Genomic DNA, 12,605 nt, shown 5'->3' with positions numbered 1-12,605 from the left:
CGGTAAGATTATGACCGAGTTTATAGCGCTGAGGGCAAAAATGTACACGTACCGAAAGCTTGAGAGAATGAAGACAAGCGCTGCAAGGGTACCAAGAAGTGTGTAATGACACAAACGTTGAATTTTGAGGACTAAAAGGAGTGATTGTTCAGCGGCAAAACGATCTACAGAGAGCAGATGTAGTTGAAGCACAAGAAGCAAGGGGTTTTTACAGTCACCAAGACTAAGATTGCCCTCAACAGAGACGAAAAAAGCGCATTATCACGGAAGACGGGATATCGACGCTTACTAGAGGGTTCCTCCAATAAATGGTTCAGTTTCAAAAAAGCTGTCCAAAGTTTTGTAAAGGTATCACTTTACAAAACAACAAAACAACATGGAAGAGGCCAAGAAATGTACAGCCTGTAATCACTCTTTACCACTAGACAACTTTAAAGTGAGCCATCGATGGACAACTGATAAAAAATGTGCATCAATTGCCTCGATAGTAAAAAAGCGTCAGTACAACGTAACAAATGCCTACATGGTAAGCAAAAAAACCACTGCTCCGTATGCGATCGCCCTAGGTATCTTTATCAGCTAATTCTAATGAGAATACGCGATGCTTTAAGGTATGATACAGAGATAGCCTCTACGGAGTACCTAGGATCCAATATTGTAACGTTGATGAAACACATTCAGACGCAATTTAGAGGCGGGATGAACTAGGGGAATAGAGATCAGTGGGAGTTTGACCACTAGATACCGATATAATGCGGGGAGAATAGAGAATATCCTAGTGAGGAAGTGCAAATTGCAAGACTGCACTATACCAACATGCAGCCTTTGTGGATTAAGGAAAACTAAACGAAAGGTCATCGATATATCTCCGAGTAGTGGAAAAGATTTAATAGCGCGGTTGCTCAAACAAAATTCCAAAAAATGGTGGAATTCGTTTTCGTATATTGCGATAATTCTTCCGTACGTCTTGATCGTGCTCTGCTTTTGTCGTTATAGAAAGCTTCTAATAAAGATGTCTGCAATCTCAGAAATATTTGATGAAGTAGATGTAGTCGCAGACTGCGCTAGCACACCAGTAGAAGCCTTTGAGCATCGCGAAAAACCTATCGACAAACGTCAAGCTTTGAAAGATGCTATACGGAAATGCAAGGGGCATCTCTTGCCGAAAAAAATGTACAGAAGGCTTTGTTGACAAGGCGTAAGATGAGTTGTTCGAGAAAGCGTATACGGAATTTGTTCAACGTGAGATCCACGAGAAAGGGGAAAAGACCGCCAAGGCACTGTCTTCACACGCCATTAGCATGTACTCCAAGGCCGTGGGGAATGTGGTGCAGCTAGATAGTGCTGAGACTCTAAGGCAAGATATCGATGAAGACTAATCATCAAAGAGTCTGTAGTCATTTGAGAGTCTTCGTGTACTCAACTTTCGGGAAATTTCTAGCGCCACTGTTAGTCGCTGCGCATACGATTAATAACACTCCGTTTTCCGTGAAAAAGGAACACGATCGCCTAGCGGCTCAGCAAGAGCACGATCGAAATGAAAAAGAGTTAAAATAAATGAGTGAACATACACATGAAGAGAAAGTCCTCACGAGACCAGTAAGGCAGGGTCTCAAGTTGGCGGCACTGATGAAGAAGAGGAAGGAAGAACTGAAACAACAAGAGAGTACAGTACAATCTACAGCCAAAACCTCTTCTGGGGTCAGTTACGTACAATCAAACGACGTATATCTCTATAGCGCTGGAGGTCTTGTTGTACTTGCTTGCGTGGCGGCAGTTGGGGTCTATATCTTCCATAAGCAGCAGGTTGGAAAAGAGCAGCCTGTTGAAATTGGAGATCGCTCTGCGACTCAGCAGCCCCGCCTTTCTATATCATACTCTAGCCACAGGTCAATATCACGTCTTTCGAATATTGCCCATGCCTTTTCGCCTGATGCTACTCTGTCTAGAAGCTCAGCATCCACTGGATACTCAAACCCTTCATAGTACTCCCCCATTCGAAATCTAAAATTTTCCAAACACTTCGGGCAATACCCTGTAGTAGACGCCGCCGTGATACAACATCGTAGTACGGGTACATTGATGTTGTAAATATTTCTAAATTGGTGTTGTTGCTGCTGTACGTACTCTTCCATATTTTTGTTTTTATATCTCAGTCAGTTTTTTCACTTTTTTGTGGTGGTCAAGCAGCATTATCATGCGTGTTTTTGTGGCTTCAATAGACCACAAAACATGCTTACGCCTCCTAGTCTTCTAGTGCTGGTACACCTAAGTCGTATTAGTCATCTCGAGTAAGGTCGATCAGCTTGAAGTGCGCTCTACATGCCCGTCCTCTTTAAATCTATTGAAGAGGACGGGCACAGTAGTATGGAAGATGATGGTATTTATCCTCGTCAGCCGTCGTATGTTTCCGATAGATCATAATCGTATGGTCCTTCCCTGGATCTTGGGCATGTGGTACGTAGCGTTCTCTGAGCCTTGCATTTTCCAAACTCCGTGCCTCGAGCTGTCTATCCTTTTCCTCAACTTCATCCTCCAACACCATTAGCGTTTATCTCTCTCTTCGAGATCATCCTCAAGGAAGTCAATGGATGTTTCCATTGATTTGATGGCTTGACTCTTCTCCCTAACCTCATTCTGCAGTTTTACAACACCTTTTTTCGTTAACCATCCCATAAGCTCAACGGGTTTGGGCTTTCTAGAACGACGCACGATCTCGAGAGCACCGTCCAATGTCACGAAGACATCATGCGGATTTTTCGCCTTGCCAAGTAGTTTAGTAAAACCACCTATTTCATGACGTGAAATGGTCGTGATATCTCGATATGGTTCTCCAACTCTTTCAATCCCCAAAATCCTCCCGATATCAGCACGCTTAAAATCACTCGTTCCGAGTGCTCATCGAACATTGTCTTGATGGCTCCAGCAGGTATAACATTAAAAAGGGTAAGAGACATTTCTTTCTTGAAGGAGTCCAACCGGGGCCATGGGAATCAGGACTGACATGTAGGCTTGTGATTTTGCGGACAGCTAAGGTGAGCCACAGGTTCACCTTAGTACTTACCTTCTACTCAGGGCACCATCTAATGGTACGAAGCCGTCGTGCTCTATGCATCTATAAGTGCTCGCAGTCTACCTCGAATATCGGGGTCTCTTGTATTGCTTTCCATCCACTTGAGTCCCTCGAGAGAGATGAAGATATCGTGGGATTGCCGTTGTTATTCCTGAGCTGCTAGCGCGTTTGTTTAAAACGGGCTGCAAGGGATCTCAAAAGACGATTTATTTTAGTCTCAATGGTACTATTTTTCATCTTGCAGTTTTGGAATAAGTCCAACCAGGTTGTTGGGACAGAACTCGTCAGACAATACCCTTGTGTGTGTCTGATCAGACGAGAATCGTATAACCTCTGGGATGCTCCAGTCTCACATACAGACACGCATGTTTAGACTTCTTTAGCTGAGATTTGATAGTTTCCCAATCGCTGATCATATTCGTCTCTTCATCGATCATCCTCATGTCCGTGCGCTCGTGTGGGTACCACATGAAAAGCTGTTTCTTTTGGCGCCGCAAATTCTTCGGCAGGGCTGTGTAACTCTGTGTCAACAGCCAAAGGCTAAGCTCCCGATGCCTTCCCGAGATCGCAAGCTCAAGTAAGGAACGACGCTTTTTGTCGAGACTCTCGTCAGCGATCATATCATCTATGATGAACAATGTTTCTTCGCCTGCTAGCAACGACGACAATTTTCCTATCCATTCGAAGAGCTGATCCTTGGGGCCTATCAGAAAGACATAGTCATCTTTCCAAAGTGAGGCTCTTTCAAGGTAGGTGCTATTCCACTGTATTGTAGGACAGAGTATCACTATGTTGTAGTAGTGCTGCCTATACTCGTTCTCAAGCAAATCCAGGACACGCTGCGTTTCCCTGCAGCTTGTCGAGCTAGTAAAAATTGCTGTCTGTGGATCTTTTACGATGTCTAGAATTATTTATTCAGGGCCTTTTGTGTTAACCTTAGTGGCGGTAGACACAAATTTCGCTGTTTACTTTTTCGGTACAATACTAGTGGGAATCCACCCCTTGGAGACGGCCATCTCACGGCTGGCCCGACCTGAAGCAAAGTATGCCGTCATCTACATGACATCTTTCATGTCCATTTTGGCAGAGGGTTGTGTGATCCCCAAAAATGTCTTACCTCCAAGCGTTCTACTGACGCTTTTTTACTATCGAGGCAATTGATGCACATTTTTGTCAGTTGTCCATCGATGGCTCACTTTAAAGTTGTCTAGTGGTAAAGAGTGATTACAGGCTGTACATTTCTTGGCCTCTTCCATGTTGTTTTGTTGTTTTTTAAAGTGATACCTTTACAAAACTTTGGACAGCTTTTTTGAAACTGAACCATTTATTGGAGGAACCCTCTAGTAAGCGTCGATATCCCGTCTTCCGTGATAATGCGCTTTTTTCGTCTCTGTTGAGGGCAATCTTAGTCTTGGTGACTGTAAAAACCCCTTGCTTCTTGTGCTTCAACTACATCTGCTCTCTGTAGATCGTTTTGCCGCTGAACAATCACTCCTTTTAGTCCTCAAAAGTCAACGTTTGTGTCATTACACACTTCTTGGTACCCTTGCAGCGCTTGTCTTCATTCTCTCAAGCTTGCGGTACGTGTACATTTTTGCCCTCAGCGCTATAAACTCGGTCATAATCTTACCGCCAAGCTCGTCTTTCATCAAGCCAATGACCTTCTTGTTCTTGGCCAATGGTAGTGGCCGTTGTTCATCATAGCATTATCATCTTACTCAGGTCTAAAATGGCTTGCCCAAGATACATGGGCTTGTTCATCGTGATCGCAGTCTTCCCCATTCCAACACCTGTGAGATTTTCGCTAAAGTGCACGCTGTCCTTGAAAATAGGCTTTATCACGTACTTTGTGTACTGTTGTTCATCTGTCACCAGTTTCATGTCTCTATGGTTTCTGAGGTTCTCCATCGTTTTGCCGAACACGCTGTTGTTCATCAGCTTGAAAAAGTCTCTCTCGAACTCGTTTTTCGCCGCTGTACGGAACTCTGTGTTCATCATGATGTAGGGCCGGAGTCAGACACTCTGTTCAAACTTGATGGGTCGGTGCACTTTCTTCAACACAAGGCCATGCTTGAGAGCCTGGTTCAGTGTTCTGATGTGAACCACCTATCTTTTCTTCTTTTTGAGATTTGGTACCAGCTTTTCAACTTTCCCGATCTTCATGCTCTCTGGCAAAAATGGCAAGTCATTGTGGCTCTTGTGCAACTCCTGCGGGTACTCAACGTCAACTTCCAAACTGTACCCCTTGTGGTCTTTCTTCACCATTTTATCGATAAACTCAGGTGTAAACTTGTCAACTTGGTTGATCCATCTGAAACCGTGTGTTGGCAGCTTCTGCACCATCGCCCAGCCGTACAAGTTGCTGGCGTCCAAGTACTGGAGGAAGGTGCTGGTTTCCTCAAGCTTATAGTCAGGCATGTAGCGACTGTTAGCCTTTGCGTAGCGCTTCACAGCCTGAGTGATACCTCCTCTACTACCCTGCTCAAACATTAAGAGCATGTCAATATCTGTCAGCAACTCCAGCTGAATTCCAGTTTCCTTAAGGGCTGCATTCCAGGTTAACCCGGAAACTGTGTAAAAGTGTGCAGGACCCAACTTGTAGTGTTCTAAGCACGTCTTGTGAAAGGTCTCAAACACATCTGCAAGCAGCAAGACGTCATTCGTCAAGTACACATCGTGATAGTCTCCCAGAGTTACTTTTCATTATCCTCAGGTGTGATTCTTTCCCACACTTTCTGTGCATGCTCGTAGTCTTCGTCGGTAATTCCTTTCATGTTCAACTTGCTATAGAAGACCTCTTTAGGTGGAAGCGCCGTCTCTTCAAATTTCTGCCAACTGTTAATGTACTCGTACGGATACACACCTTTCCGTTTGAAAAAGCTTGAAGTGCTCCTCGTCTTGGTAAACCTGACGAAGATTCTTACACTGCTCGTCACTCACGTTACTTGACAGATTATCCAAACTCGATGCCATGAACCTACAGCTATCGATGAACCTGAGCTCGACATTCTTGTACACAGGCTTGCCATTCTTATCCGTCACACCTGTAAGCTTGACTGGGATTGACACCTTGCAGCTGATGTACTTCTCTTTGTTCTCTGCGATGACGCTGATGTTGTCTTTGTTGAACTTTTTGCCAAGCTCCTTGATGAACAAGTGTGCATCGTACCCGCTCAGGTTATGGAAAGCGATCGGGACAAAGTTTGGTATCTTGCACTTCAAATTACAGAGATCGTGCGCTGTACCTCGATAGGGCCCTGTATATTGGCAGTAATCTCTAATTTTACGGTTCTCTAGGTCACCAAACGCTTTTATGCAAATGTGACAACTTTCTGCCGCTTGGTACTCTCTTTTCAAGATATCTGTCAACTCTGTCATAGGTTGCTGCGGATAGAGCTCATACAGCTGTTTTACCTCTTTCTTCAGATCATCTACAAACCTCTCTACACATCTTTCTCCACGATAAACTTTCAGCGGATCAGGAACGTCTCCATAAGCCAACTTGCTATAAAAGCACCACCCTGAGGGAACGTGAGTGCTGAGCTTCTCCGTGTATGAGGCCTTACCCTTCCTATCAGTCTGCAGCTGGTTCATTTTGTCTTTGTACCGTTGATCTACAGGCTTCAAGCTGCTCTCAAAATCCGCATACAGCATGAAAGGGACCTTGAACTGGCACTGACCATCGTAGAATTTCAACCACTTGTCTTTCTCCGCATGCTTCTTGACATTCAGGGTCGGATGGAGGTATAAGCAAGATAAGCGCGCGCTTACTTTCAAAAACGTAGAGAAAAAGCCCGCGCGCGTTTCGTGTGTAGTTTTCCTTGCATTATTTAGGAAGTCTGGTAAGAAAGTTGTGTTTTTGCTTATTGCGCTTATTCAGTTTCCTAAACAAAGTAGATAGATAGTACTCTGAGGAAGCGAAACGAAAAGCAACTTTGCTTTCTCGCTTATTAAATAATAAGCAAGTAAGCGTATCAAAGTTGATATACTTGCTTTTTTGCATGGAGAGAATGCGGGGATGAAAAACTACTTTGCTATCGCGTATAAGCAAATAAGCAAAAAAAAGTCAAGGTAGACAGAATTTCTCAACCTTAACAATATTAATGCAAACATAAGTCCACTTTGTTCGTGTATATAAGCAATCAACCGAAGATGGACGGAGGTACTGTGGTACTTTGAGGTTTCTGGATGTCTTTTTCACTATTTCTTATGAATTTTAAGTACCCAGTGTGTAGTTGTATGTAGTTCCGTGACCTAAAATATCAGATTTAGTTTTTGACTCGGGAAGATTATTCTAGGTTACCTAGGCTAGGTTCCTCTCGGCAAAAATATCTCTAGTGAATGACATACTTATTTATTATTCACAACGCCACTAGTTGAGAATATGTGTGTAAACTAAGTTTTCCCACTGGTTCTGTTCTGTATGAAATTTCTGGTGCTATATTTTGTGAAAAAATAAGTTTGTGTAGCTACTGCTTTGTCTTGTGTTATTGTTATACTCAAACCTCCCCACCACACAAATAAATACATCAAATGAATAGTTGAGGTAACATACACTCAAAAATATTCTCAAGTGTTCATATGGTTCTTCATTTGTTATTTTATACATAATAGGAAGGATACACTAGTAGATGGATTTTCATAAAATATTGAGCCAGCATGATGAATGGAAACAAAAGTTGTATGAAGGATGGAAAACGTATCCATCAATTTTCAAACCAAGTCATCGTGGTGTTCTCCGCCAAGACGACTTTGCATACGTTATACATAACAATATGGCTAGAAAAAGTGCTGCTTCATTTTCAACATTGAGGACAGTCAGGTATACCTACATTAGTTTATGCTTTTTTCATAAGCCTATCATTAAAGTTTTAATCTGGTAATCTTACTAATATTTTTTATTTTATAACTGCCTTCCGATCTGATGAATTTTTTTCTTGTTATGCCCATCAGTGTCAGTGGAGATGGTAACTGTCTTTACAGATCTATTTCCGTGTTGCTGATCGGTGATGAAACCCTAGCTTCAATTTTGAGAATTTTGACCTCTTTGGAAATGTATCAAAATGCAACATATTATGCTGAACATCTAATGCTCCAACAATCTCCTAACAACATTTTTGTGCAATGTTTATCGGATGTTGGTTGTGACGTGTACACAAAGACAAAGTCAAGAAAACTGGCCATAATTGAGGAAGCAAAGCATGTTTCAAAATCCTTCATTTGGTCATCCTTTATGTGCGTTTTATCAATTTGCAATGTTATTGAGGTATGATGAGTTTTTCATGGAATATGCACATTTGATTTTTTTTTACTAAATGTCTAAACTCCTGTGATCAAATGGTATGATATTTATGATACAATTTCGTAAATAGTTCAGGTTCGATTCCTGACGGGGAGTAAATCATATGTGATGCAGGCAATACCTTTAAAATTTGTGTCACTCTATATATATATATATAAATATATTCTCTATATTTTTAGTTTTGTAGCATCCTATTGAAATTACCTATCAAAGCTTTGGAGATAAACGAATGGAAAATTTATTCAACACAATTGTTGAACCCAGGAGAGGTGTTGCTGGTGTACCTGTGAAGGTTTTATGGTTTAAAAAAGGAGGGCGCAATGTATTGATGGGAACCAAGTCGAAAGTTTTTGATCGACCAAATCATTTTTGTCCAGTGATGGAGATAGGAACCTGTAAAATTCCAAGAAGTAATGTGATAACAATACTAAAAAAAGGCAATACAATTTCAACACCACGTGTACTGAACAAACTTCCTGGTTCGAAAATCAATGCATACTTCAAGCAAGGTAGAAACATGGGTGAGCATAATCTTTTATCCACATTATTTTCAGACTTTTTTATTATTATCTGAGTTTGTGTAAAAAGTCATTTTTAATGTATCAATCGTTTTGTATTGTCAAAATCTTCATAGAGATCTGTGATACCCTCAATTCTTCTGATGACATATCAATGCAATCTCCACCAAGTCAATTATTATCTTCAAACTCTGCAATTTCATCTAAATCCACAGAGATAGATCTTAAGGAAAATAAAGACATGCGTTGGTCTGGTTACGTTCAACATATTTTTTAAATACAGACCTGATTTTTTTTATTGCTCATGATTGTTTTTACTAGGTTCCTACTGGGTTTTCTATAAATATGTATTTCTAGATACATCTTTTTTTTATAGTGACCTTTAATGCTATAACTTCTTCTGTATCGATGCAGTCATCACCATGTCGATCAATATCTTCAGAAATGGCTATTACATATACACCAACAGCCTTAGAAATGGATACAGAAGTACCTGTGGTACTCATAGATAGAGATATAACACAAAATAACTTCGAGAAAGACATCAAAACAAACAGAAAGTTTAAGTATGCTTGGTTTGAAAGCTTTCCTTGGCTAGTTTATTCTGACCTTCTTAAAGGGCATTTTGTAATTGAACAAATGATCGAAGAGATAAGGTTCGTTTAAACATGGTTTATATGTTTTTAGTTACTATTAGATACATACGCCCGTTAGGCGTACTTTAACGCCCATTCTGGGCGGTAATCTCGAAAAAAATTTTTTGCTAAGTTTTATAAAAATCCTGGATCCGACCCTGACATTTACCTCACCAACGAGGTACACGTTTTTACCATTTGTGATCCGTAAGAATATTTTTCACATGATTCTCAAAGTTTTCCATTGATCCTGCAGGTGGCCGGTAGAGTAAATGCATGTGGATGTTTTTAGTTGCTTTGTTTATTATATCTATACTTAATGACTCACAATCGTTATTGTTAGCGCACGTGTCTGATTTTAGGTTGAATAGAATAGAATTATGAATAAACATGCACACCCCACCGCCTTTCTTTTTGCAATTTCTAATATGAGAATTACTGTGTAATTTTGCAATTGAAAATTTGAGTTTTTCTCCATATTATCATTATACCACGTTTCGGAAAAGCAAAGGATTTTAAATGTGACTTTCAGGTTATGTAAAAGATGTTTAAAAATTAAAAATTCTTTTGTATGCATCTAATATTAAGATGTATTGAAAAGGAAAAAGATTTTATATCTATTTCTGTAGAAAGATTGTTTGTATATGGATCATAATATTTTGCATTTCTAGTTATCTCATTATTATAAAAATTTATGTCTGGTCAGTTAAATCGTTTAAAAGTACAGTTTTGTTACCCTGGAATGGGTCGAATTCAAGTTTTCGTAGTTTATTTGTTCAGCCATTTTAGAATTAAAATTTAATTACTAAAAATAATTTGTAACCTTAGGCAGAGATAGGAATATGCGGATGTTGGGACAAAATCCCTTAGCACTTTACCATTTTACGTCAAATCATGGATCATACCCGTTAAATCAACGATAGGAGAGTCCATAAAATCCGTTAGCACTTTACCATTTTACGTCAAATCATGGATCATACCCGTTAAATCAACGATAGAAGAATTTCTGTCCCCCACCCCACCCCAATCCCCCAATCCCCGCCATGTCCCACCCACCCCCCCTGGGCCCCCACCCCCCAACCCCGCTGTGTCCCCCCATTACAGTGATAGGATTCAACTGTGTCTATAATGGCCTCTAGCGTACGTAGTAATACCATCTACTATTATTCTTTTGTCATCATCTGCATCTAGAGCGAGTTTGTTTGTTTTTACCGTGTGAATATCATGCATAATCGATTGGAAGGTAATCTGTTCTATGTAAATATTCACACCATCGAACAAGCATCTCTTATAATCATCAAACCCTATGGTCTTCTTCACCACACATTTCTTGACTCCTTTGCACTTCTTGTCTTCTTTTCCGTCTAGCTGTTTATAAGCATAATTCTTCGCTCTAAGAGCGACAAACTCCGTCATTACCTTACCACCTAACTCATCCTTCATCAGACCTATGATCTTTTTATTCAAACCTAATGGTAGAGGTCTACCATCACTCCTATCGTACCCTGAAGTGTCAAATCTCGTCGGGACATCATCAGCGATATCTTTGTAGAAGTCGTTGGTTTTGATGTGGTACACGAATGAATCTGTATCCATGTAGCAAAGCTTTACATCCCCACCATATCTTGGTCTCATGTAATCATAGTGAAACTCATACATAACCATCTTCGATAGATGGAGGATCGCCGGTCCTAGGTAGATTGGCTTGTTCAGTTTGATCTTGATCTTGGACATCGCTATGCCACTCAGTGTTTCCGAGAAACAGATAGCACCCTTGAAGTTGGGCTTCATAACCAGCTTCTCATATTGTTCCTTCTTGGTAGCCAAACGTATATCCTTTTGCTTACGTTGATTCTCCATAGTTTTACCAAAGACCGAATTGTTTATCAGCTTGAAAAAGTCCTTTTCGAAGTCATTCGTTGATTTGGTACGCAGATCAGTATTAAAATCGATATAAGGTTTCAACCATGCACTCTGATCAAATCTCAAGACCCTATGAACCTTCTCAAGAATGAGACCGTGCTTCAACGCTTGATCAAGTGCACGGATGTGAATGACATAGTTCTTCTTGTCTGAAAGACACGGTGTCAGCTTTTCGACGCCATTAATCACCTTCCTCTCAGGCATGAAAGGAAGATCGTTATGAGTATCATGAAGCTCCCGATATCTTGCATCAACCTCAAGTAAGTAACCATATTCACTATTTTCCGCAGCCAACTTTGAAATGAGTTTAGCGATAAATTTACTAGCATCATCCCACTCAAACCCTCCGGTCGGCAGCTTCTGTATCATAGCCCATCCATACAGGTTGTTAGCATCTAGGTAATGTAGATAGGTAGTCTCTTCAGAAGTATTATACATCTCACCCATATATGGGTTATTGGCCTTCGCGTGTCTATGAACAGCCTGACAGAGACCGCCCCTAATACCCCTCTCCACAAACAGTAACATATCCATATCGGACAACAAATCTAGCTCAACATCTGTCTTTTTCAGACAGGCCTGCCAGGCTAATACCGGAGCCGTGTAAAAATGTGAAGGATCCAGTTTATAGTTTGTAAAACATGTTTCCCTAAAAGTCTCAAAAACATCGGCAAGTAATATAACGTCTGTCTTAAGATAGATATCATGATAAGCACCCATATTTTCAACTTCCATGTCCTTCCACACCTTCTGGACATGCGCATAATCGGCATCACTGATACCATTCATGTTCAACTTGCTATAAAAGTCATCTTTCAACGGAAGCTTAGTTTCATTAAACCTATCGAATGAATCAACATATTCATATGGGTATACACCCTTTCTTCTCATTATTTTGAATTGCTCATCATCATTGAAGAATTTTCGAAGATTTTTACACTGATCATCAGATAGATTGTTTACCAACGAATTCAAGCCGCTTGCCATAAATCTGAATGAGTCTATGAATCTCAGCTGTATCTTTTTGTCTTTGGTCTCCCCATTTTTGCCAATGTATTCACCAACCTTAACATCAGTCGAGAAAGAGATATATTTCTCTTTATTTTCAGCGATAACGCTCATATTTTCTTCTCCATGCTGCTTCGCAAGCTCTT

At 40.6% G+C, this 12,605-nt stretch overlaps 1 protein-coding gene across 1 annotated transcript; it reads right to left on the bottom strand.

Annotated features, from left to right (window-relative positions):
• Positions 1-9,719: 9,719 nt before the first annotated feature.
• Positions 9,720-12,171, bottom strand: LOC130648613 (uncharacterized). Its single transcript, XM_057454667.1, has 3 exons — positions 11,148-12,171; positions 10,673-11,072; positions 9,720-9,951 (listed from the first exon to the last, which is right to left on the bottom strand). The coding sequence occupies exons 1-3, from the start codon at positions 12,169-12,171 to the stop codon at positions 9,720-9,722; spliced, it is 1,656 nt and encodes a 551-aa protein (XP_057310650.1).
• Positions 12,172-12,605: the final 434 nt, after the last annotated feature.

Source organism: Hydractinia symbiolongicarpus, chromosome 7 (genome assembly GCF_029227915.1).
Source record: "Hydractinia symbiolongicarpus strain clone_291-10 chromosome 7, HSymV2.1, whole genome shotgun sequence".
NCBI classification, from domain to species: domain Eukaryota; kingdom Metazoa; phylum Cnidaria; class Hydrozoa; order Anthoathecata; family Hydractiniidae; genus Hydractinia; species Hydractinia symbiolongicarpus.
The sequence above is the reverse complement of the archived record's forward strand: the minus strand, read 5'-3'. Positions and strand labels throughout refer to the sequence as shown.

Coding starts and splice junctions, on each gene's coding strand:
- LOC130648613 (XM_057454667.1), bottom strand. CDS start 12,171: ATGGGTGCTTATCATGATATCTATCTTAAGACAGACGTTATATTACTT. Junction 11,073..11,147: donor TTACATGAGACCAAGATATG/GTGGGGATGTAA, acceptor ACTTCTACAAAG/ATATCGCTGATGATGTCCCG. Junction 9,952..10,672: donor ATAGTAGATGGTATTACTAC/GTACGCTAGAGG, acceptor TTCTCATATTAG/AAATTGCAAAAAGAAAGGCG.